The 27,187-nt window shown below is 42.7% G+C and overlaps 1 protein-coding gene across 1 annotated transcript; it reads right to left on the bottom strand.

Annotated features, from left to right (window-relative positions):
* Nucleotides 1-472: 472 nt before the first annotated feature.
* Nucleotides 473-26,998, bottom strand: samd10a (sterile alpha motif domain containing 10a). The gene is made up of 5 exons (XM_084333229.1): nt 26,720-26,998; nt 21,792-21,976; nt 11,217-11,385; nt 2,087-2,227; nt 473-812 (listed from the first exon to the last, which is right to left on the bottom strand). The coding sequence occupies exons 1-5, from the start codon at nt 26,730-26,732 to the stop codon at nt 790-792; spliced, it is 531 nt and encodes a 176-aa protein (XP_084189355.1). The 5' UTR covers nt 26,733-26,998; the 3' UTR covers nt 473-789.
* Nucleotides 26,999-27,187: the final 189 nt, after the last annotated feature.

The raw sequence follows: 27,187 nt of genomic DNA, 5'->3' as shown, positions 1-27,187 counted from the left end.
GATTCTCTACCCGGTAATACTGCTGGGGGATTGTGGGGATTGTAGTTTGTCAACAGTGCCAGTTGCTGGCCGTTTAGTTATCATAATAATCATCATCATCGTCGGCGTCGTAAGTAAACAACATCAACAATACAGTACTAATAACAATTGGTCTTATTAATGATAATAATAATAATAATAATAATAATAATAATAATAATAATAATAATAATAATAATAATAATAATAATAATAATAATAATAATAATAATAATAATAATAATAATAATAATAATAATAATAATAATAATAATAATACAATGCACAATGTTTTGATGAAAGACAGATGAATCAAGCAATGAAGATTTAATATTTTTATTCACAGTTTACACTTTTCTTATAAAAAACACGAGACATAAATATATATATATAATTATGTCTCATGTATTAAACAAAAACAAATCTATTATATATACACACACACACACACACACACACACACTTCATCATAACATAATTTAATTTACAATAAAACTAAACCAGTTATCGTCATGTCTTATTTCAGTCCAAAGACATGAGGACAGTAATCCTTGTTTGTCCTGTTCATGGGGGTCCTCTGCCAGCTTTCCAACAAGCTAGGTGTCCAGAACTCATATCTAACCTGGCCAGCTGCTTCCATCCCACATGTTCTGATATGAGTTAGTTTTTCCTTGTGTCACATTTCAGGTTTTCTTCTGTCCTGTGGAGGCAGGTGAAGTGTTAATCCATATCCAACGATTCTGCAACACGCTCCTCTCCAGGAAGGAAGGGTTACGATATGTTTACAAATGAACCTATGGGGGAAAAAAAGATACAAATGATCAAAGCATTTCAATTCACATAATGCAGTCATTTGTGAGTGAATGGGTAAAATGTCATCATCATCTTCGTTTTACGTCCCTATTTTCTCACTACAGTGAGGTTGGATGGGCGATGACTCCATGCCACTGGGCACGGTTTTTGTGCCATGTCTTCATGTATCTCCAGATCCTTCATATCATTCTCCACACATCCCCTCCACGTCTGCTTCGGTCTCCCTCTCGGCCTCCGCCCATCCACAATCATCTCTTCCGCCCGTCTCAACATCCCCCCTCCTCCGATCTTCTCACATGTCCAAACCACCTGAGACGTCCATATCTCATCCACCTCAGCACTGGTCCTCCCGTCCTGCCATCTGACTCCTGCCACATACCTCAACATCTTCCGATCACAGCTTCTTAACACCACCATCACCCTTTTTGTCATTGCCCACGTTTCTGAACCATACAGGAGAACTGATCTCACATATGCTTCATATATCCCTCCTCTGATCTTTACCTCTATGTTTCGATTCACCAGTAGCCTACTAATTTCCTGCCACTTCCTCCACGCCGCCGCCACTCTCGCCCTCACCGCCCCCTATCCACTCCCGCCTCACAGTCCATCACATCTCCCAGATAGCGAAACTGCTTCACCTCCTCCAGCACCTCCCCTCCCACCACTAGACCACCATCTCCAACCACCTTCACCTCGTCCCTCTCACACGTGGGGCATCCCTCACTCCCCTCAGATTTTCCAAACCTGAACATCTTTGGTGACACCATTTGTCACATTCTATACACCGCACAGAGTTTACTCCCACTTCCACAGACTCCACATGGGTATCTTCCTGACTGAATCCTCTCTCCTTCACTCCCTGTTATCATTACCTTCGTCTTGTCGATATTTATCTTCATTCCTGCAGACTCACCTCACACACACAGAGCGAGAGAGAGAGAGAGAGAGAGAGAGAGAGAGAGAGAGAGAGAGAGAGAGAGAGACAGAGAGACAGAGAGACAGAGAGAGAGAGACTCACCTCTGCTCAGTAGCTGCAGGTCGCCTCACCTCTGCTCAGTACCTGCCTCACCTCTGCTCAGTACCTGCCTCACCTCTGCTCAGTACCTGCCTCACCTCTGCTCAGTACCTGCCTCACCTCTGCTCAGTACCTGCCTCACCTCTGCAGAGTAGCTGCCTCACCTCTGCTCAGTACCTGCCTCACCTCTGCTCAGTAGCTGCAGGTTGCCTCACCTCTGCTCAGTACCTGCCTCACCTCTGCTCAGTAGCTGCAGGTTGCGTCCCTCCTCCTGGACCTGAAGCTGCAGCACCTGCTGGAGGAGCTGCTGCCTGAGGGTCTCCTGCACCAGCCCCATCCTCTCCAGCTTCTCCCCGTTCAGACGCAGCAGCGCACGGCCTGGAAGGAGCAGATAAGAGATTCAGGCACCATAGCAGCATGAGGGAGGGGGGAGGGGAGGTACAGGTACATGGTAATAGTAGAATACATAATACAGGCAATACAATTATAGTACAGTATAAAAGTAAAAAAAATATATAATTAACTCTGAATATACGCATATGAGCCAGTAGGCAGTGTAATCATGGTACAGATGAGGGTCTGTATGCCCTATCATGCCCTATGTAACCCTCATGGCTTAGAACAGTAGCCAACCCCTGGCAGAGTTGAGGTGTCAACCCCTACCTCCCCCCCGCGCGTGATCATCTAGGCTGTGAGTTGGTGCCCGAAGGGTGGCTGATATTACATCTTCGGGGCCCACCAGCCCTGCCTAAGTGCCGTTGGGCAAGGCACTGAGCGCCAAAACTACTCCAGGGGGGCGGGCTGTACTGTGTGGGCGACCCTGTGTTTTGACCTCTGTGAGGAAATGCATACAGTATGCGTGTAGGGGGCTATGAGTGTTTGTATCTAGGAGGGACATATGCATTAAGTTCAATCGCCTGGTATAAATTGACAATAAAGTAATCCTCTTCTATGAAGTACTCTGAAGATGTTCAGGATTAAATCCTTTGTGTGGATATTTTCGATTCAGTCAATCCAAATAATTTGGAATAAGAAATGGTGAAATAGCTGAAATACAGTATAAGTGACCATTTTCTCTCTGAAGTCTCCTTTCAAATCCTCCAGCTGAGCTGCTCGTTTCCGGTAATGGCGCCTTGATGACTTAATGACTTTCCCAGAAAACCACAGACGAAGGTACCATTACTGGAAATGCGAACAGGGTGATTCTATACTGTATTTCAGCAGCAGCTTGTGTTTTCACCCCACCTGCCTTTGTCGAGTCTCTTTGAGCTTTCGGTTTAGTCAGGACGAGTTATTGACTTAACCCTCAGAATCTGTGGCGGTTCTTTATACAGTAGAGCTTTGTACATACTGTACAGTACAATACATACATACATACATATATACATACATACATACATACATACATACATACATACATACATACATACATACATACATACATACATACATACATACATACATACATACATACACATACATACATACATACATACATACATACATACATACATACATACATACATACATACATACATACATACATACATACATACATTTAGTCATTTAGCTGACGCTTTTATCCAAAGCGACGTACAAGTTCTGTACGACAAGTCATCAGGAAGGGCACAACTCTATCAGCTGAGTAACAATGTTCATCAAGGTGTTGAGTGCTACAGTGTAGGTTAGTTTATTAGGACAAGTGCATGACGGTAAGTTTAGTTAGGGTTAGATATTTTAAATTAAAAAAAAATTAAAGAAATTCAGATAATGGTTGAAGAAGTGCATCTTTAGTCGACGGCGAAAGATTAGACAGGTTTCGGCTGTCCTAACTGGGGTGGGTAGTTCATTCCACCACTGCTCTACATGCACCACCGAGGCCTTGGATCAGCTACTTACCGTCGTCTGTCCGTGGTCCTGTCAACTGGTGTGTCAACGCGGTTCCATTGCTGGGTTAAGTACTTCTATTCTATTCACATAATATGCTTACTTCATATATCTACTCTATTCACATATATGCTTACCACTTCTATTGCTATGTCCGCCCACTACAATCACACAAGCTGTCTAACGCCTGTCCCGTCTCCCTGTCCCCCTGTGAGTTGCTGTCCTGGAGTGCTGACCGGAGTGTCGGACGTCCCGTGATGAAGGCCGGGAGGATGCGACCCTCTCTGCGTGCCCTCCTGTCTCCGGAGGTCTCGTAGTGGTGACCGGAGTGCTGGACGTCCCGCGATGATGTCGGGGAGGTCGCGACCCTCTCTGCGCCGCCCCCTATCTCCCTGTCTCCGGCTGTCTCTGAGCAATGACCGGAGTGTTGAATGTCCGGTGATTAAGACAGGGAGGACGCGCCGCCCCTGCGCCTCAAATAGATTCGCTATCAGCTCTATCTTCAATATTTCAAAATGTTCAGTTGCTATCGCTATCAGCTCTATCTTTAATCTTTCAAAATGTTCAGTTGCTATTGCATGCACTCATCTGTGTTTCACTACGCACTTGAGTGCATGCTTACCAACTGTTAGTCTGCAACATCACCGACATCTAAGAAGGGAGATCCCCCCTTGAATGGCCCTTCTAAGGTTTCTCTCCTCCACACTGCCTGTGGAGCATTTTTCCCTATTGTTAGGTTTTAGTGAGTTTTTCCTTACCTTCGCGTGGGGTATGTCTGTGCTTGCATTCTTTCATTTATTTGCATTTATTTTAAATTAGTTGGACCTTATGGTGTTCTTGTTCTGTTCTTGACTTATTGTTATGTTTTCTTCTTGACTTGTTTAAAGAAGACATGTACGGCCCATGGGGACATTAACATGTGTTGTCGGGCCTTATAAATAAATTTGATTTGATTTGGTTTGATTTGATTTGTGGGGCAAGGACTGAGAAAAGGCAGGTTCTCCTTGATGACCCTCCCGGAGCTCGGATAGGAGTGGGTCTGAGACGGCCAGAAGATGCAGAGTGTAGGGGTCTTGAGGGTGTGTAGTTAGAGACCATTGACCGGAGGTAGGCGGGAGCTGTTCCCTTTGCCGCACGGTATGCCAGGTTGAGGGCCTTGAAGCGGATTCGTGCAGCAATGGGGAGCCAGTGCAGGTCCCTAAGAAGTGGGGTGACATGGGCCGACTTCGGTAGGTTTGAGATCAGGCGTGCCGCTGCGTTCTGAATGAGTTGAAGAGGCTTAGTGGCAGTGGCCGGGAGGCCAGCAAGCAGTGCGTTGCAGTAGTCGAGGCGGGAGATGACTGTTGATTGGACAAGGAGTTGGGTGGCTTCTTTTGTCAGGAAGGGGCGGATCCTTCTGACGTTGCTCAGGAGGAATCTGCAGGTTCTGGTTGTCGCTGCGATGCGAGCAGAGAAGTTCAACTGGTCGTCGAGGACAACACCAAGGTTCTTGGCGGTCGGGGACGCGGTCAAAGCTGCATTCTCGACTGTGATGGAAAGGTCGGTCAGGGGGGAGGATTTGGCCGGCAGGTGGAGCAATTCTGTTTGGCTTAGGTTCAGTTTGAGGTGGTTGGTCGTCATCCAGGCGGAGATGTCGGACAGACAGGCCGAGATCCGCTCAGAGACGTGGATATCTGAGGGAGGGAAGGAGAAGAAGAGTTGAGTATCATCGGCATAACAATGATACGAGAAGGCATGAGACGTGATAATGTTACCCAGTGATTTAGTGTGTAGAGGGAGAAGAGAAGGGGTCCTAGGACCGAGCCCTGGGGGACACCCGTCCGCAGGGGGCGGGTGGCCGACAGGGTCCCTCTCCATGACACTTGGTAGGAGCGGTCATTGAGGTATGATGACCAGTGATGCCACTAACGCGTTACTAAGTAACGCGTTATTGTAATCTGATTACTTTCCCCCGAAAATAGTAATCTAACGCGTTAATCTTTACAAGCCAGTAATCTGATTGCAGTTACTTGTCCAAGTGGCTGTGCGTTACTATTTCGTTACTATCTCATCATAATGCAGGCGGAATGCAGTATTTTCTTTCGTTTTCGACAGTCAAATATACGTTTGGAGAGCTTTTCCTAGTATTGGGCAGTGACGTCACAGCACGCAACCTCGCGTGTTGATCCATGCTGGTGGGCGCGGCTGTTATTGTTATTATCAGGCTGACCTAAACTGCGAGCTAGCAGGGAGACGCTCGCGCTGGTAACGCTTTCTTGCACTGGAAGTTCACTAGTCTACTTAACGTTTGTGTCAGCTAAGCCGGGTGAAAAAAACATTCACTTTGCGGAGGAAACAAAATACTGTCTACCGCATATGGAATATACAGCACAGCACGACCATCGACTTCTACAGGACTCGGAGCGTCGGAGGTGCACCAGCCAAACAGTATGTTCCACCTTTGAGTTAAACATCTTTTGCATTGCACTATTCATGAACATGGAACACCATACTGCAGTATGTAGGTTGTCAGTACAGCTACATATCAGCCTACATGTGGTGTTATTGACCATTTATCTTTTGTGAAATCTATAGATCTATAGATTGATTGATTGATTGATTGATTGAAAAGTTTATTAACAGATTGCAGAATGGGTACAGTACAGTACAGCTCAATACATACAATTGTTAAGGGGATGCAGACCAGAGAAAGACTTTCATCTTGTTTACATCAGGGTCCCCCATTTTCAATTCATCATAACATATATGACACACACGACATAGAGATAGACAGTACTGCTACATCTATACATTTATGACATACCAGATTTGCAAATACAGTACTGTTTGTGATACAAAACGTGTCCAGAAAAGAGTGTATCATCTTCATCAGTCTCCTCCCTCCCTCTGTCCATGCATTCATTTGGGGGCATTTGAGTGGCTCAGTGTTCTGGGGTGCATTTCAAAAGTGTCTCATGACCCCTCGTCACCAGGATTGGTAGGGTTACTCTATTTAAATGTATTCTGTTACAATTACAAATGACCTGTTGAAAAATACATTCAGTCCTGCAAATTTTGCATAAAACGCCTGTTGATTGCATACCCAAAGTAAATTGAAAGCTATTCTTGAACCATTTATAGCACATACCTGAGTCTGGCCTCTTTTGAAAGGAAACATTCTGAATTTTCTAATAGTTTGATTGATTGATTGAAAACTTTATTAACAGATTGCAGAATGGGTACAGTACAGTACAGCTCAATACATACAATTGTTAAGGGGATGCAGACCAGAGAAAGACTTTCGTCTTGTTTACATCAGGGTCCCCCATTTTCAATTCATCGTAACATATATGACATACATGACATACAGATAGACAGTACTGCTACATCTATACATTTATGACATACCAGATTTGCAATTACAGTACTGTTTGTGATACAAAAAGAGTCCAGAAAGATAGGCCTACATGCCCTATTAGTACATTTTACTCAAACTGAGTACATTTTACTCATTTTTTTTTGTCATTCTTATGTTGTGGCAGCAGCAGGGGGGACAACTTCGTAACCTAGTTACTTTCAAAGTAACTAAGTTACTCTGATAATCAAGTAATCAGTAAAGTAACTAAGATTACTTTTTAAAGGGGTAATCAGTAATCAGTAATCAGATTACTTTTACAAGTAATCTGTGGCATCACTGATGATGACAGCCATGTCAGCGCAGAGCCAGCCACTCCCATTCCTGCAAGGGCCGTGAGGAGGATCTGATGGTTGACTGTGTCAAAGGCTGCAGATATATCTAGGAGAATAAGGACAGAGGAGAGGCCTTTCAATTTTGCTAAGTGAAGTGCCTCTGTGACCGCAATGAGGGCCGCTTCTGTGGAGTGGCCAGTCCGGAAGCCTGACTGATTAGGGTCTAGGAGGTCATTCTGTAAGAGATAAGCAGTAAGTTGGTTGGATACAGCACGTTCAAGTGTTTTAGAAAGGAAGGAGAGAAGAGAGACAGGACGGTAGTTGCCTATGACGGTGGGGTTCAGGGGCAGTTTTTTTTATGAGCGGTGTGACTCTGGCTTGTTTTAGGGAGGTGGGGACCACCCCCGAGTTGAGGGAGGAGTTGATGGTTGCAGTTAGGAATACATACATACATACATACATACATACATACATACATACATACATACATACATACATACATACATACATACATACATACATACATACATACATACATACATACATACATACATACATACATACATACATACATACATATGCTTTTTGGGGGGTTTTGGTGATCAAATATTGAATATTGAACTATAATAATCAGTGCAGGAGCTCACTTATGAAAGACACTTTTATCACTGACTTAAGAGGCCCATACATCTCCATAAATGTTCAGGGGGGAGGGAATAAGTGCTTACCCTACAGACCCCAAGAAGTGCTGTATATTCTGTATTGTTTAATATAAATGCATTTTTTATTCCAATCCCGATTTGTATTTGAGATTCCCAAGTCCCTCAATGAGTGTAATACCAGCATTCAACTGTATGAGCCACAGTGGTTTCTATCATCATCATCACCACCACCCACGCTATGCATAAAATATAGGTCTGCGGAGAGGCACGCTGAGGAGGCCGTGCAAACTGCAATGGAATATGGGGCATCTCTCTCTCTTTACCTAATATTTTGATTCTATCCTGACATTTTTCAGTTGGAAGGGCAGTCTATATGCCATTTTCAAAAATGGCAGTTTTTTATGAGGCTCAAAAAGGCAGGTGCTCAAGCACCCCTTGGGCTCTATGTGTGCACGTGCCTGAACTTGGGCCACGAAGAGACCTGTTGTTAGCCATGTTGTTATGAGACTAGCTTATGACTCTTTTTTAACCATTAAAGCATAATGCCTTAATTGTTACTAGGGAGGTATTGCCATCCAAGATATATATCCAAGTAGTTGTTGTAGTTATTTTGTAATTATTTAGGATGCCTGCTGCTGTCATTACTTGCTCAATAAAAAGCAAGTGAGCTGATCTTCATACTTCTTATGGCCTGCTTTGCTCCACCAACACATGTGTCACCAAAACTATTATTCAGGTGTACAAAAGAGTCTGTTATTATTTTTTGTCCACCTTCAAACTGCTCAACAATTTGTGTCAACATTCTCTCACGCAAAGCAGAGTACTTATTGAGTCAAATACCCCCATGAACAGGACAAACAAGGATTACTGTCCTCATGTCTTTGGACTGAAATAAGACATGACAATAACTGGTTTTGTTTTATTGTAAATAAAATTATGTTATGATGAAGTGTGTGTGTGTATATATATTTTTTTTCCCTTTAATACATGAGACATAATTATATATTTATGTCTTGTATTTTTATAAAGAAAAGTATACTGTGAATAAAAATATTAAATCTTCATTGCTTGATTCATCTGTCTTTCATCAAAACTATTATTATCAAAGACCAATTGTTATTGTTATTACTATTGTTGATGTTGTTTACGACGACGACCTAGCAGCAATGTTCACAAATATAAAACAAGGAATGCATGCAATGGTCATATCCGGCTGCTCCCATATCCAAACACCAACTCACTCAAAAGAGCATTCGTGTACAGAGACATACAGTTGTGGAATGAACCTCCAGTGTACATCCGGAACTCTAGTTGCCAGACTTCTTTCAATACTTCTTTCAACAGGTATCTGGGGGAGGTAGAGCGGTCGTCTGGTAATCGGAAGGTTCCCGGTTTGATTACCAGCGTGTCAAAGTGTCCTTGAGCAACCCCCAATTGCTCCTGATGAGCAGGTCGGCACCTTGCATGGTTGCCTCCGCCGTCGGTGTGTGAGTGAATGGGTGAATGTGAGGAACAAAATTGTAAAGCGCTTTGGATAAAAGCTGCTATAAAAATGCACCATTTACATTTACCATCTGTAACCAGACTGTACTTTCAATGAAATAAGACACATTTAAGCGTAGCATCGATGTGCGTTATCTTTTGTCATGTCACATGAGTTATTTTGTCTTGACATGTCATTCATGTGATCTCATTTTCATTTAAAGAGCCCATATTACGCCCACTTCCCAGTTTAATACTTGCATTAGCATTTGCATGTTTTTATGGTCAAAAAGCACCTAGTCACACTCACAGCTGTACAGGCAGCACCTGGAACTCTCTTTAAGGCCCCTCCCCCACTCTACCCAGTCTGTCCTGATCAGACCACATGTGGGAAATGTTACTGTCGGACGTTTCACAGTGGTACATTTTTATTTCGTAGCGATCTTATAATTCAGATGTATAACTGTGATTCTTTTGCACACGTGTTACATAGTGACATAGACAAGGCTGGACTACAAACAAGGCGTTTCAGGCAGTTCAGCAGAGGTGGTTTCTGTTGGAGAGAATAACTGTCTTTGGACTTTGGACTTTGTAACTCTGCATGACGTTTTACATGCACCTCTAGCTATATAACTCACTAACACACTGCACAACTCGAGAACTACTAAGAATGTCTGACCATTAAGTGTGTACATGTACAGAGAGACTCAAAAGGAGCTTCTATCCCCAGGCCATCAGGATGCTATTGCTCAATGACTCTATGCAACACAAACTCATCCATTCTACATTCATTGCACACACATCCACATGCACACACTCACATTCACTTAGACACTTTAACACTATTGCATTTGATCTATTTATTACTAAAAGATTTGCACTACATCTCTAGCTAATTTTTGCATTGTTGCATTTTGTACTTTAGTTTGTATATACTGTATAGTGTTTGGTCTTTATTCTTAAAAAGAAAAGTGTACTGTATGAAGCACAATCTTAGGGGGCTCATACAGAACCAAGCATTCCACTGTAATGTATGTGACAAATAAAACAAAACTTGAACTTGACTCTTAACCACCAAAATCTGCACGGACTACAACGTACAGTATAACATATATCAGGCCAGTTTACCTTGTGTATACTGCACCTTGTGTATACTGTTTACTCTTACTCATAGTATATATATTCAGATTCAAATTGTGTATTGCCTATATTTATTGTAACGTATAATATAACCCATCAGATCCTCATCTGCACCTTTGTTTACACCATTTACTATTCTCATATTTTTATATTTAGAGTTAATTATATTGTTTACACCATTTACCTTTTCTCATATTTTTATATTCAGATCTAATTCCATTGCCTATATTTATGTCTTTGTACTATTACCCTGCCCATACCTGTAACCCTCCCCCGTGCTGCTATGATGCCCGCATTTCCCCAAGGGGATCAATAATGGAATATATTGTCTTATTTTAAAGGAAAGGGGAAAACCCCCCAAAAACACAACATGACCCCTTTAACTTGTTTTTCTTTAATGTTGATATCGTCTTATGTGTGTGTTCTATGTGGACCCTCCAGGAAGACTAGCCAACTACGGTGTTCTCAGCTCATGTGGATGCTTCAATGAAACAATAAACAGCGATGAACAGGCCTGTCGTCGTTACCTGTGATGGCGTGGTGTGAGAACGCCTCGACGTAGGTCAGGTAGTTATGTGGACAGTGTTTCTTCAGCCACCGGCAGACGTCTTGCTGGGACCACATCACCACAGGACGGATCAGACTGGGCTGAGTTGGGCTTGTGTGGTATATCCCATAGTTGTCACTGGAACGATGCTGCAACAGACAGACAGACAGACATACATTTACTGTAACGTACACACACACACACACACGTATAACCGATAGGGCATACAAACTCTCAAAGTCAATTATATTGTTTACACCGTTTTCTTTTTTCTCATATTTTTATATACCCAGATCAAATTGTATTGCCTATATTCATGTCTTTCTACTACTACCCTGCCCATACGCTGCCCTCCCCCCTCCCCCCTCCCCCATGCTGCTATGATGCCCGAACTTCCCCAAGGGGATCAATAAAGGACTATCTTATCTCATCTTATCTACATACATACGTCATAGGTGCACAACTGCACGTAGACACAGCCACACACACATTCATACAAACACATACACACAAAGGAGAGAGAGAGAGAGAGAGAGAGAGAGAGAGAGAGAGAGAGAGAGAGACAAGAATGGGCCTGCATTTCCTTCTCGTTTTACTAGCAGGTTGACATTTTCCCTTCCAACCGTTCTGTCTGTCCCCTTGTCTGTCCCCTAGTCCTCCAGTGACCTTGAAAAGGAAAACGCATACATCCCTCGGCTTCCCTTGTGCTTCAGCAGCACACTCCATTAAGACGCCCAGAGGGGCCTCTTCTGCCTGGTCGGTAAGACCCACACACACAGGTCCGCTGACCGCTGCCGTGACCACGTACTGTACGTCCGCTGCCGTGACCGTGCATGTTAGTGTGTACGTCCGCTGCTGTGACCGTGCATGTTAGTGTGTACGTCCGCTGCCGTGACCGTGCATGTTAGTGTGTACGTCCGCTGCCGTGACCGTGCATGTTAGTGTGTACGTCCGCTGCCGTGACCGTGCATGTTAGTGTGTACGTCCGCTGCCGTGACCGTGCATGTTAGTGTGTACGTCCGCTGCCGTGACCGTGCATGTTAGTGTGTACGTCCGCTGCTGTGACCGTGCATGTTAGTGTGTACGTCCGCTGCCGTGACCGTGCATGTTAGTGTGTACGTCCGCTGCTGTGACCGTGCATGTTAGTGGCTTTTATTTGCACAGCGCATTATCTCTCCAGCCACTGCAGCTCGGTGACACGGTAGAGGGCACAATAATAAGGAGTTGGCGTCTAACCAGAGTGCAAGGTTAATGGTAAAGTGCATTAACAATATACACAGTGTGATTAGATGTATATATATTACTGTATATATATATATAATGAAGCTACTGAGTAATATACTAATCTGATGTATGTACAATATTATTATGTAGAGTGATACAAGTATAAATACACTACGGTAGTAAGCCATACTGGCCAGTGTTATAACTAATAAAAGTAAGTATGGGATATATACAGATATAGATATAGTATATATACAGTGTGTGTATATATACAGGGATAAATATATAAACAGGAAGATATGTAGGAATATAAGCATAAATATATGCAGATATATATACGGTACATGCCGTATTATTGTACTTGGCGGTTGTTGTATGTGTTGTAGACTACATAGATTGAGGTAGGTAATTATGATTACAGTGTAAACAGTGAAGGCAACAGAGTTGAGTTTGTACAGTATGGGCAACATGGTCTCAATTGAAATGGTCTGCATTTATATAGAACATTTATCCAAAACGCTTTACAACTTATGCCTCATCGTTCACCCATTCACTCATACATTCACAAACCGACGGCAGAGGCAACTGCATGCAAGGTGCCAACCTGCTTATCGGGAGCAGTTAGGGGGTTAAGTGTCTTGCTCAAGGACACTTCCGACACACTGCCCAGGAGGAGGAGCCGGAATCTAACCAGGAACCATCACTCTATACCTCCTGAGCCACTGTCGCCCCTCAATAGATTTCAGAGTTCATACAGTATGGGGGTGGGTGGGTCTGTCGCTGTGGAGTTCAGAGGGATGACAGCTGAGGGGAAGAAACTGATCTCAGGCCTGATGTTTCGTTGCAGGGAGATCCTTCCAGAATGGCTTTGCTCCTCAGTGACGCATTCAGAACAGAAACCATTCCATTTGTTTCTCAAATCTCCCTGCTTACCTTCTAAAAGTTAACCATCAGTTAAATTGTTCCTACCGTTTGTCAACAGATTGTGGTTCCTCATTAGTTCCTATGGGTACTTAACCCTTTCACTGCCACACGACAGAAGGTTAACCCTTTACTATCACACAACCGACGGTCGTGTGGCAGTGAAAGGGTTAATCATTATTTGTAGACTTGCAAGCCAGAAAAAAACCTTTTTATTTTTTTCTGGCTTGCAGGACCACATTATGTATCCAGTATACATTATATGTATAAAGTAAAATACACTTGTTTAACATATAAAGTAAAGTGTTTATTAAATTGAACCCATGGGTACAACGATGATCTGATCTGCATTCAGATGTGTGTAGATGTGAACGACAGGAAGTTGAGGAGATTACATCAGACAGGATCATAAAGTAGTTCTGAGTATTTCGGCAGCATCACAGGCCAGATAGTGTGTGGGCTGATATGAGACAAAATTCTTTCATTTGAAAGATGTAAAGGATGGACAACTGTGGAGAACTAATCATATGAGACCTTTGATCAGTCATGCACTTTAAATTCAACCAGTTCAGCGTTCTCTGCTTTCCCCCTCAAGACTTCCTCTGGAGCATCCTCCTTATGAATTATTAATTGTCAATCATCACTTTAACATTGTAGTAGAAATGCATCGATTCTGCCGTGTTGGAGATAATGCGTTGAGTAGAGTCAGGGCCGGACTGGGGAAATAATTCAGGCCGGGAAATATAGTGCGAAATATAGCCCCAGTCAGGCTACTTTTTAAGCGGGGGGTCTGGGGGTCCCCCACCAGGAAATCTTTTGTTACAAAGACTTAATTTCCTGCATTTTGGTGCCGGAATTTTTGAAATTTTGCCCTTTAAATGCTAGTGTTTGTGATGGCATCACAAATTATTGTTAAAAAAAAACACACACACAAAAATGAAAATATCTGATTAGCAACAACACTGATTTCGATGGATTTTTTGTTTTTTTGTAATGTCAGATTTAACAACAACTATTTGTGGGAGTGTATCATTTTTAATCGGACATAAAAAAAAATACAAAAAAATAAATAAAAAATTGTTATGATCAGGGCTGAAGTTGAATAAAAGATTTATGATTGTTTAGACTGCGTTACTCTCTGTCACAGTGATCTCCTGGTTGTTCCCCACCTAGGTTATCTAAGTATTGCACTGTCGCAACTAGAAACACTGGCCTGGCCTGCTTCTAAGTTCAATGGCCTGACTGCAAAAACAAACAAAAAATGATTATAATCTTTTTTTCTTTTCTTTTTTTTTTAATCTGCACAGGCCAGGCCACCGGGCCTGAGTACTTTATGTAGTAACGATTAACCCAACATGGTACTTTTTCAGTTAACGTATTCAGTTGCTTATTTACTTCAGTTGTAAGTTGTCACTCAATGTTATTCCTTTAGCATAGTTCCTCTTGTGAGTTTAACGGCAATATCATTCTTTTTATCATTTAGGCGAATACTGCTACATCGCACGTGAAGGCTTCCATGAGCTACACACTGCTGCGGTCAGGTCAGTACAGAGAGACTCAAAAGGAGCTTCTAGCCCCAGGCCATCAGGATGCTCAATGACTATGCAACACTAACTCATCCATCTACACTCATTGCACACACATCCACATGCACACACTCACTTTAAACATTCACCTTTAACATTCACTTAGGACACGTTAAACGCTTTTTAACACTACACCATATTTGATCTATTTATTACTAAAATATTTGCACTACATCTCTATCCCATGTTTGCATTTTGTACTTTCGTTTTGTATATTATATATTTTGTATAGTGTTTGGTCTTTATTCTTAAAAAAAACTGAACTTGAGCTGTTTTGGTTTTGATACCCCAAAAGTAGTGTATTACGTAGCGCTTGTAGCTTAAGGGTTTACAATAAATGGAAGCAACATTGTAGAACTTAACAAGGTAGTTTTATAGGCAATGCTCTCCAACACAGTGCGTCATAAAGAGCATAAAGTGTCTCAAAGCGCCCATTAAGACAGTGCTTGAAGTAAAGGCAAAACATTTTCAAAACGCCAGCGCTCTCCCCAGGTGTCCAATTGTTACATTTTCACTGGTAATGATTTGGTTCAAACGTTTGTATTTCAGCATTGGACTAGCTGGATGACTCATAGCACGTCCACAATAACAACATAGCGGATTTATGGGGTTGTGGTTTTGTCATTATATGCAGTAATGAAAGGATAAAAGATGATGGCAAGCAGCTGAGAAGGATGATAAGATGTTACGGCAACTCCTCATCGTCTCTACGCGGCTTTCCTTGAGATTAGCCTCACAGACCACTGGTAACAACAGTATGGGAGGAGTGGGAACCATGGGGGTGAGGAGGATGGTGAGAGGATACAGGCTATATGGGGCAGCGGTGGCCTAAAGGTTAGAGAAGCGGGTTTGTGACCGGAAGGTCGCCGGCTCGATCCCCGGGACCGGCAGGAACACCAACCGCTGAAGTGCCCTTGAGCAAGGCACTTAACCCCCAACTGCTCCAGTGGAGTTGCTCAGTGGCCAATGGTGTCGACTGTGGTTGTACTGGGCAGCTCCCAGGTGTGAATGGAACTGTGTGAATGTGAAGCGGGGCGTTCCTGAAAAAGAGCATCTGTGCTCAGCGAACCTACCCTGGGTAAATAAAGGTTAAACAAAAACAAACAAAAACAGGCGGTGGCCTAGCACACTATATATATATGTATTATTATAATTATTATATATATATATTTAATATATATTAATACTACGAGTGGGCCCCCCCCTTTGCTCAACGTCCGAGAGAAACACTGACTGGTGAAATGAGGTGTCTGCAAAGATGATTGAATGTAGTCTGGTGAATCAATATCACCAGTTACAGTGTTTCTCTTGGACGTTGAGGCGATTATTATTATTTATTATATATTATTATTCTAATTTTTTACTACGAGGGGGGGGGGGGGGGGGGGCATTTTCAGGATCTCGCCTAGGGCCCAACAGACCCACGGGCCGGTTTTCATTAACCAGACTTAATTGAGTTGTGGAAAAAGTAAGAAAATACACTCTACTGTACTGAACCTGAGCAAGAGAGATGCTGTTCTATTCGAGGAAGCAAGATATTGCAGGTATATTTACTCAAATGTTGAGAGTGAGAAGTCATCTGTCATCCATCAACACAGTATATATACTCCACTGAGGGAACTCCTTCCCACTGGATCAGACCGAATACACAAACACTATATTATATTATATGAGCACGTTTAGGCATATACTTATCCCCCCACGACACACCGCAAAACCGCCTCGGCCAGTCTTTTGTGCCAGTAGCCATCAGGCTCCACAACTGTGGGCACGGATTGCTGCCAATTGCTGGAGAGCTAGCGGCCTGTGAACTTGAGAACTGTTAGGACTATCTGTCTCTTAATAATAAACACTGTTAGGACTATCTAACTCTTAATAAATACTGTTAGGACTATCTAACTCTTAATAATAAACTCTAGAATATAGAACATCAGGCCTATATAAATTACCATATTGTGGCCAAGTCATACATCTATGGGTCGGGCCAAATCTCCTCTTTCCAACGGCAGAGTTAAAAAAAATCTGGATTTAGTACCACCAGGAGCCTGTTTCAGGGCAACAAAGACTGTGAATGAAATCTACTGTAAGTACAGTAACAAAATCATGAAAATCACGTTCAAAAATTATTTCACGCCAATCGGCTCCAAGTTTGACCGGAGCTGGGTAGTGTAGTTTTATGAAATTCGAAAGCCCATCGAAAGCCCTGGGTCTCCTCTCTCTTAGGACTACAAACACGAATGACAAACATGTAATTTCCTCGTGTCTATATCACATTTACATTTTGTCATTTAGCTGACGCTTTTATCCAAAGCGACTTACAAGTTCTGTATGACAAGTCATCAGGAAGGGCACAACTCTATCAGCTGAGTAACAATGTTCATCAAGTGTTGAGTGCTACAGTGTATGTTAGTATATTAGATTAGATTTTCATTTCTAAAAGTCGATGGCGAAAGATTGGACGGGTTTCGGCTGTCCTAACTGGGGTGGGCAGTTCGTTCCACCATTGTGGGGCAAGGACTGAGAATAGGTGGCATCTCCTTGATGACCCTCCCGGAGCTCAGATAGGAGTGGGTCTGAGACGGCCAAAAGATGCAGAGCGTAGGGGTCTTGAGGGTGTGTAGTTAGAGACTGGAGGTAGGCGGGAGCGGTTCCCTTTGCCGCACGATATGCCAGGTCGAGGGCCTTGAAGTGGATTCGTGCGGCAATGGGGAGCCAGTGCAGGTCCTAAGACGTGGGGTGACATGGGCTGACTTTGGTGGGTTTGAGATCAGGCGGGCCGCTGCGTTCTGAATGAGCTGCAGAGGCTTGGTGGCAGTGGCCGGGAGGCCAGCAAGCAGTGCGTTGCAGTAGTCAAGTACCCGCCGGTTTCCGATGCAATGCACAGCGAATTCTTTAAACTCATATTTCGCTAATAACACTTAAAATCATTGGTAAACAAACACTTAAAATCATTGGTAAACAAACGTAGTGCTGAAAATATACACTTTGACTGCTGTCTTGATTGGGTTAACAGTTAGGGTATTTACTCTTGGCTACATTTGAAAAAGAAACGCAACATTAATTAATACAGACTGTATTGATCTATTCACGACGAGCGACAGCAGGGGGACCTAATGGCTTAACAGGTTAAGTGTCTTGCTCAAGGACACTTCGACACGCTGCCCAGGAGGAGCGGGAATCGAACCGGGAACCTCCGGATTACCAGGCGACTCCTCTACCTCCCGAGCCACTGTCGTAGGACAATGTTCTATATCGGATCAAATAAATGGGACTAAGGCAGAGGACGATAGGTCTAAGTCAGGACGGTCACTGAACGTGGTGATGGTTCACATACAGAGATCTACAGACCTTTTCAGGAGAATCCCATCGCTAGGGGAACGGCTCAGGCTCCACGTTTATTTCTCGCCCGCTACTGCTATTAGCAAACATTGCAACAGAAAGAAATAAACGTGGCGCATTTAGAACGTCTACGGCTACGCCGTCGAGTCAGAAAAGGTCCATCGAGTGGCTTAGTAAACACAGCGCCAGCGAGCACAATTTAGCATCACGTCAGTCGCTATAGGAATCAAACCTAATGCTATTCCCTTTCAACTCTCAGTCAACAGTCTCAGCTGCTGCTGCAGTGCATTCAGAATGCAGTTCAAGATACATATTTTATGTCACTGTTTGAGTTCTTGAATGGGAATGTATGCCCCCCTGGAGTGAGCATATGCCCTCCCATCAGATTGGTTCTGACGCCGACTCTGGTCCTCATCAAGAATAATTTAAATAATATTATAAATAAAAAATAAATATTTGAATGTCTGTCTGTCTGAGGTTCGTGGGTTTCTGTTATGTTGCGTGACGCATCGCCCTCCCTCTTGGAATGACGGGCCCATTAGCCAATAGAAATCTAGAATACATTTGTTTTGATAAATCCCAAACTATTCTAAGGCATAATCATATAGTATGATGCAGTTTGTTGTAAGATTCCGTGTTACATTCTCTGAATATTGGTTGCTAATGCTATAGTTTGGCTGGTTACGTTACGCTGTAGTTGGTGTTCTAACATTTGAGCACCTGCCCCTCTAAAGGTCTCTGCACGGCCCTGTTCCCTTTCAACTCTCAGTCAACAGTCTCGGTGCGGCTGCTGCTGCAGTGCATTCAGAATGCAGTTGGAGGTCCGGTTCTATTTAAAGCCTTGCTAAAAGGCTGTTAGAGCCCACCAGCCCGGGGGGGACAGAACAACTCCCATTCTCTCCTAACAAAGTGCCCCTTTACAACAATAGATGGTAACCAACATCCGTTTGCCCGACTGTGGTTTTTCCCTGGGTGAAACTCGAAGAGGAGAGGAGTCACTTAGCGCCACGGGTAAGCCTCTGTAGGTACACGCAAGTCAAGTTTTTTCTTTTCATAAAATCTTAAAAAGTGGTTGATCACTGCATCGGTGTGACTGCAAAGCGGACAGTGGTTAAAAGCAGCCACTCACACACTATACTCTCTTTAAAACACTGTCAAGGAAACTTCAAAGCGTAGTGGCCCAAAAGAAGAAAATAAAATGGGTCAATTTCCGCATGTCGTTACTCTATAATCTTGTGATTTTTGTCTTTGATGACGCAAAACAGACAGATATATGTATTCCCATTCGGTGCAGTCTGCACAATCTGTCTGGTGCCAAACTGGCCTCTTTCCACAAACAAGGCAATAATTACTGTTACTATAAATCACAGTGATAATTCTGAACTAAATGTTGCCATGAGGGCTGGGCTTTTTAGAGTTATATGAATCCACCATATAGGCCACAAACAGTATGACTGCATTTACTGCTACCCCATGTATTCCTCTTCATCCAAGCACTATGTTTCTTGGCTGAGCAACATTAGGCTCTCCACAGGCCTAATGAGACTGGTTAGTGCTGGGCTCGAGGCAACAGGATTGTGAAACCGCGGGATGACCAGTATATGCCATCATTATAGGAACAACAGAGCACTGCAACAGCCATCAGACTATATAGCGCCTCACTCTGCCTCATTGCCTCACTGAGCACAGAGTAACAGTACAAACTCTTGCATATCTTCCTGGACTTTTTACTTTTTACATCTATATTTTAATTATTTTACTGTACATTTGACTGTATATTACTGTATATGTCTGACTGTATATTTTAGAATGTATATACATGTACATATTTTAGAATGTATATCCTTGACTGTATTTTTATTCTTATTTGTGATTTTTTACTACCTAAATGTTTATTGTGAGCGATCTGTAGTGCTGAATTTCCCTCGGGATCAATAAAGTACTTCTATTCTATTCTATTCTATTCTTCTCTAACTAACTGTACAGTACAGGTGGGTGTTGGAACCACTAATGAAAGCCATACATCAATAATTAGATGAAATGTAGTAAGGCCTTTCAGACTTTTAAGCTTTCCGCCAGTGTAGTTGCTGTAGTGCATTGGTTCTCAACCTTATTCTTGTCAAGAAAGCCCAGATGATTAACACAAGGCAGCGGACTCCCATGACGGTGGTGTAGTGGTTAACACTGTCGCCTCACAGCTAGAAGGTCGTGGGATTGATTCCCGCTTGGGGACCAGGTTTCTGTGTTGCCGGGTACCCAGGTGGGGTATCTCCCGGGCCTTTCTGTGTGGAGTTTGCATGTTCTCCCTTCTTACTGTCTTCTATTATCATGCACTCTTCCACTAATTAATCTTCCTTGTCTATATGACTACCTACTACTATACTATGTCTCTACTACTATGCACTCAACACTGCAGCACCCAAGTGTCAACAAATAAAAGGGCAAAGTTAAATATCATTGATGATGAGTGCTAAGTGTGTACATTCAACTTGTAGTCCAGGTGCAGGTCAAATGTTATGGTGAAGACTGTGAATAAATATCTGCACACTGGATCTCCCAGAATGTAATGTTTCAACCCAACAGGGATCAGGCTAAACTTGAAACATATCACAACATTGTGATCCAATGTGTGGACAGGCCTTTGCCTCCGTCCTCATATGTAAAAAAAAGAAAAAAAAAAAAACGTACTAACTTTTCTGCATGGGTACAATCATTTGAAACAGATGGGTTTAAAGGGATATTTCACTCTCTGTGCTCGAAAGGGTTTCCCCTCCCGATAAGATAAACCCAATGGAAGAACATGAACAGATTGCTAATGCTGTTGCGTTCCCTGACGAAGACGGACAGGAGCACTTGGATTGGTCCCCGGGGTGCGGCCCCACGCCGCAGCCCCTATCTGCTCCCGGCTGCCCTTGGGGGGAAGGACAACGGGATGGGTCAAGTGCAGAGACTCAATTTCATCAGCGACCCAAAAAGTGTGTGTTCCTGTGTGTGCCGCCCATCGCATGTGTGTGTCACTGCATGATAAATAAAGACTTCTTCAAAAGTCCAGTTTATTATTATATTATATATATTATGATTAGATATGGTTAAGTCCATAATTCCATAACTATGTCTATATGTCTGTAGTTGAGGAGATACCCGTGGATAAAGTAAAACCTATGATCATTGTCACTCTTATATATTCTCTCCTTTTTTTTTTTTACTCTGTATTGTATATTGTATATAATTGAACACTTTTGTTTACACTTTGTTTACATACTTTTGACTTTCTATTTGATACTTTTATCTATTTTTATCTAGCACACTCAGGAGCAAAACAGAAAAAAGCATTTCATATAAAAGTATTCTGTATTTTTGTATGACAATTAATAAAGAAACTTGAAACTTGAAACTCTCATTGGACTATATTCAGAGTTAATTATATTGGGGTTGGGGGGCCTGAACCCCCATAAGGACCCCCTAACAGGCTGCCGTGGTGTTACCTGGAGACGCTGCTCTGTCCCCGGCTGCTGGAGCAGCTTCACCGGCCTCCCGCCGGCTGTCTTCTGGCCACGCCCGTCGTGCCAGGTCAGGTTCCCGCCCGTCCGTCTGCCCAGCTGGTGCTTGATCTCGTCGGGCAGCGCCCTGTATTCCAGTGCTGGCCTGCAGAAGCTGAAACTGGACGCAGCTGGAGAGGAGGGAGAAAAAATAAGGATTTAAGAAGCACTGAGACAAGACTGTCCTGGCTTGATGTGTTGTTATTTAAACTCCAATTCATTCCCACAGTTTGTACACCTTATTTATACTTGTTTATTTATACAGTTTGCACACCTTCATTTTCTCCAGGTTTTCAGAGTAGGAAATTAATGTTGAATATGAAAGAGAATACTAGAGCACACGGGTATTCTTGCTTTACGTAGGAATACTTTAAACCAACGGCGACAGATCTTCTTCAGGGTAATTACAGCGATGATGTTTGACATCTAGGCTGGACAAGATATGCCTCCTAAAGTGTCTAAACGGAAGTACAGGAGGTACAGGCTACAGGCGTTCCAGTTTCGACAAAACAATTATAGAAATGTGTGAAGTGCACAATATTTCCTCGTTTAAGCCACTGCAACGGCTTTGCCTGAAGAATTTACTACATGACCGGGACGTTCTAGCTTGTTTGCCGACAGGATTGCCGACAGGATTCGGGAAAAGTTCGGTCCGTTCGGAGGCAGCTTCCAGGGGAAGTACATCCACCGGAAATTCTACCCCATAGACACTTTCGGCAGTAGTTCTTTACCAGGCTTTATCTCACGGAGATAAAACTGGGAACGAGGTTATTTGACATCTTACGTATAGCTTTCAGACCAAGGACTTCATACAGGTGTGAACCGTTGTGCTAATGGAGAGGCTCCTCCCCTTTCACAGTAAATGTTTGGTTCAAAACCCATTCCCACATACAAATATCACATATCTAACAAGTGTCATCCATAATAATGAATAATGATTAATTTAAACTGTGCAAAGTTATCAAACATTTTAAGAAAATACATTATTATTTACATATACACACATGGTGCAGACAGAAGGCTCTCCCAGAGTGTTTTAAACTCACAACATAACATTCAATAATAATATATATATTTGTCTTATTGAAACTCCCACAATGACAGTACTTTATATTAGGCCTGGGCAATATAGCCAATGGGCAGTTACAATAACATTTTTTTTTTTTTTTATTTATTTTTTTTTTAGCGTTTATCGCTTTCCTGGTCAAGCATGACCGACAGTTGCAGGGTGAAACGGGAGAGAGAGCAGGGGGAGACATTCGGCAAATGACGGCGGGTCCGGGAATCGAACTCGGAGTCAACCAGATCCGTGACGCAGCACGGAGTACCGCGCGAGCGCGGTAACATGGTGTGCTACTGGAGCACCCTACAATAACATTTTAATGATATAATGATATTTGACAATATTTTTGTTTCACAGGTTACATTTCATATGGCAACACATTGATGTGATGTTTTGAAACAATATTATTATGGTGCGACTTAGATATAAAAATTCAATAAATCTATTCTCATCACAAACTCTTTATAATACTGCTGCAATGTCCAATCTTTACATATACAAAAACTACTAACCTTCTTACTGTCTTATACTATTATACACTCTTCCACTAATTAATCTTCCTTGTCTATATGACTACCTACTACTATACTATGTCTCTACTACTATGCACTCAACACTGCAGCACCCAAGTTCCAGCACTGTTTGATGAACATTGTTACTCAGCTGTAAGAGTTGTACCCTTCCTGCTGACTTGTCATACAGAACTAAGTCACTTTGGATAAAAAGCGTCAGCCAAATGACTAAATGTAAAAAAAAATTTAAAAGACAGGCATAAAATGAGCACATAAAGTGCAGACATATAAAACCACAGTTTTTCACATTAGGATCTAACATCCCAACAGGTCACCTTGTTTATGGTTTGATTCAGTTTAAAAAATAGACAATATATAATATATATATAATAGACATGAAATGAGCACATAAAGTGCAGACATATAAAATCTGTTTTTTTTTACAGTGCAATAAAATAGTTCTGGATTACTGTTCAACAGTTTAAAGTCGTCTTTACCTTCTCTGTTTGGAATCCACAGTTTAAAACCTGACAGTCTTCCCTCCTGTTTGATACCCACTTTGACCCTTCGAACCTCCCGCTCAGGGCAAACCTCCCTCTCAGGGCCTCTCATCTATAGGTGAACTAGTGACCATCCAGTGCTGTCCCCGTCGTCCACTGTCAACACCACCATTCCTCCCAGGTGTCAGGTCCCTCATTCACTTCCATTCATTTTGGGGACTTAGTCTAAATATCATACTTCTGAAGTATAAACAATCTACTGCTGTGAAGATTTCAATAAAAGGTTTGAGTGTGCTGTATATCTTACATAACTTTGTTATAACTTAAAATACCCTCTACCAGCCAGCCCTAGTAGTAACGCTACGTTGACTTAACCCTTTCACTACCACACTATACCAAAGGGTTAACCCTTTCACGGCGACAATACAGAAGGTTAACCCTTTCACTGCAACACCACAAAGGGTTGACCCGTTCACAACCACACTACAGAAGGTTAACCCTTTACTGTCTGTAGTGTGGTAGTGAAAGGGTTAACCTTCTGTTGTGTGGTAGTGAAAGGGTTAAAGAGAAGACGAAAAAAACAAAGCAGCGTTTGATTTATTCACGTCAGTGACGTGTCAAACACCTCGGACAGACAGCCTATCATTTCAGGGATGATCTCATCTCAGGGCTTGTTCTCCAGAGCTGGTAAAGCGAGCTTGGTGTGAGGTGCAACGGTGAAAGGAATTCTCACCTGCACACGCTCCGAGGCAATTCCAGGAACACGACACTCAACTATACAACTGTACATAATAAAGGGTGTAATGGTAATTTATTATATGTTACATCATTTGTACAGCTTATTCGACATGTTTCATAGCTCTGTTGTAAATACATATGTCTCTGTACAAAGCTTTAACTAGTTTAACTAGTCAAGACACTATAGGTGACAGTCTGACAGTGTTCTTAAAACAATGGCCAAGGCCCAGGACAGCTTGACTTAGATATGACTTGTCCAAGTAAATCACATCTTGTTATTTTTTCTTGTTGTCGTCATATCAGTCTTGTGTGAGACACGACAAACCCCGGCCTAAACCCATCTTTGTTTTCATTTTCCTCATCTTTGTTTTCATTTGTCATTCCCAACTGACCCATTTTCTGGTCAGACGCTCGTGTGTACACTTGTCTCTGATTGTAAACTGAGGATACTTTTTCTGAAAAACCGGAAATAAACTATGTTCTATTTTTATATACAATTTGACTCATCTGAATTTCTAGTTCACCGTCTTGACCCATTTAAAATATTCCACAACAAGGGTCAAACATGCAGGTGAATCGTCATTATGAAGAGGTCCGTATAGGTAAGACCTCCAAACTCACTCCGACAGGCAGCACATGTGCTTTATGACAACATGCAGTAATGGAAGAAAGTGTGGACATAGAATAAATGTGACACGCACCCTGGCAGCAAGCCAAGGAACATTACTGATTTATGGACCATATTGGCTGAATTTTCTTGTTGCGTTTGAAGCAATGCATGCAGCAGTGTGTGTGTGTGTCTGTGTGCGTGTGTGTGTGTTCGTACATATGTGTATGGAGTGTGTGTGTGTGTGTGTGTGTGTGTGTGTGTGTGTGTGTGTGTGTGTGTGTGTGTGTGTGTGTGTGTGTGCAAGCATGTGTGTGTCTGTGTGTGTGTGCGTGTGTGTACGAGCATTGTGTTTGTTTCTGATGTTCACATTCGAATATCTTAATAGATTATGACTGAAACGGGGACAGTGTGAGAGAGACTGTGGAGGGGGAGAGGGGTATGAGGAGATGAAAGACTGTCTTCTGGTCTTCTCGCTTTGTGCCCCTCCTCTGCATCCCCCCCCCCCCCCCCCGGACCCCCCACAGAGACAATGGAGCGTACAGATGGAGCGAGCATCCAGTAATTACCAAGACAATCCATCATCACTGGATGAAGACATGACACCATCAACAAAACTCTTTGATAGATCATCCCATCTTGGTTGCCAACAGTGGATAGAGTTGCGGGTTCTTTCGCAAATGAGACAAACCGCTAAACACAGTACCCATATACAGCGATGGGTTTAAGTGTGGATGTATGTAAATAGATTAATCTCTTTTGTATGTATGTGACCCTCCCCCAGAAACTACAAAAGAACACATGGTTCTTCAGAGTTTATTTATTATATCATAGAGGACATTTTTTTGTATATGTATTTTGTGCCATATAACAGTTTTAGTATGTTTGAGAATATATAACCTTTTTTATTGGTATGTTGGTATACCTATATTGTAAGATAATATAAGATACTATAGGATAATATATTCCTTTATTGATCCCCCTTCAGGCATCATAGCAGCATGGGGGAGGGGGAGAGGAGGTACAGGTGTAATATAGCAGAAATACATAAATAAAGGCAATAAAAGTAGATTAAAATTTTAAGATCGATTTTGGGACTAAATTCAATGATACATAGCCTTGTCCTTCAATGCAACACAAAATACAAATCTCCACAAGAACAATGCTTTGAGTGAATGGTCATCACTCTCAGGACGGGCGCTCTCCGTTTCAGCACCAATCCACTGCTGTCCAACTCACCCTATAACTGAACTTGAGCTGAATTTGCCACCAGTCACTCACAAACCTGGCAAACCGGTCATACTAGTAAATTAACCTAACTCAAGCATAGCCTATAAGTTACATTTTGGTTTACCCATATACGAGCCTTCAATTTACCCGGAAAAAACTCCGCCAAAAACATAGCTGTACATTGATATTTACACGCAATTTGACTCAGTAATGATTGAACCTACCGTCCACAGCCATGGCGCTCTGGTTCCTTCCCCCCCGTGGCCGCTCTAGTGAAAGTATTCCATCGCCTCAGGTTACAGGTAAGTAGGTAACCTATGGATTGTCTTTGTGTGCTCTTCTTCACCTCTCCTTTCCGTCTTCCAGATTGTATTGCGATCCGACACAACTTTACAACATGAATATCTTATCCAGCTCTAAAAGGCGAACCGCGACGAACCCCCTCCCTTCCTCGTATTATAGCTCTGCTGATCGGAGTCGGAAACGCGCTCAACGACCTCCTCCTAAACTGTGCGCATTTGCGCTATAGTGTGTTTTGGATGAAGTTGTCTCATTCTGGAACCTGGAATGTCCCGTCCCCGTTGGTTGACTGGTTCTGCTAGGGCGGAACTATAATAATGCGAGTGATATGCGTGTGTGTGCGTGTGTGTGTGTGTGCGTGTGCGTGTACAGTGAGTGTGTGTGCGCGTGCG

Source organism: Notolepis coatsorum (genome assembly GCF_963971535.1).
Source record: "Notolepis coatsorum genome assembly, chromosome: 17".
Classification (NCBI taxonomy): domain Eukaryota; kingdom Metazoa; phylum Chordata; class Actinopteri; order Aulopiformes; family Paralepididae; genus Notolepis; species Notolepis coatsorum.
This window is presented reverse-complemented; position numbering and strand designations above follow the sequence as displayed.

What these genes read in the sequence shown, in the direction of transcription:
- samd10a (XM_084333229.1), bottom strand. An exon ending in GGACAGAGCAGCGTCTCCAG is followed by an intron (nt 11,386 to 21,791) that starts GTAACACCACGG and finishes TGTCTGTTGCAG; the next exon opens with CATCGTTCCAGTGACAACTA. An exon ending in CCTGCAGCTACTGAGCAGAG is followed by an intron (nt 813 to 2,086) that starts GTGAGGCAGGTA and finishes TTTCCCCCATAG; the next exon opens with GTTCATTTGTAAACATATCG.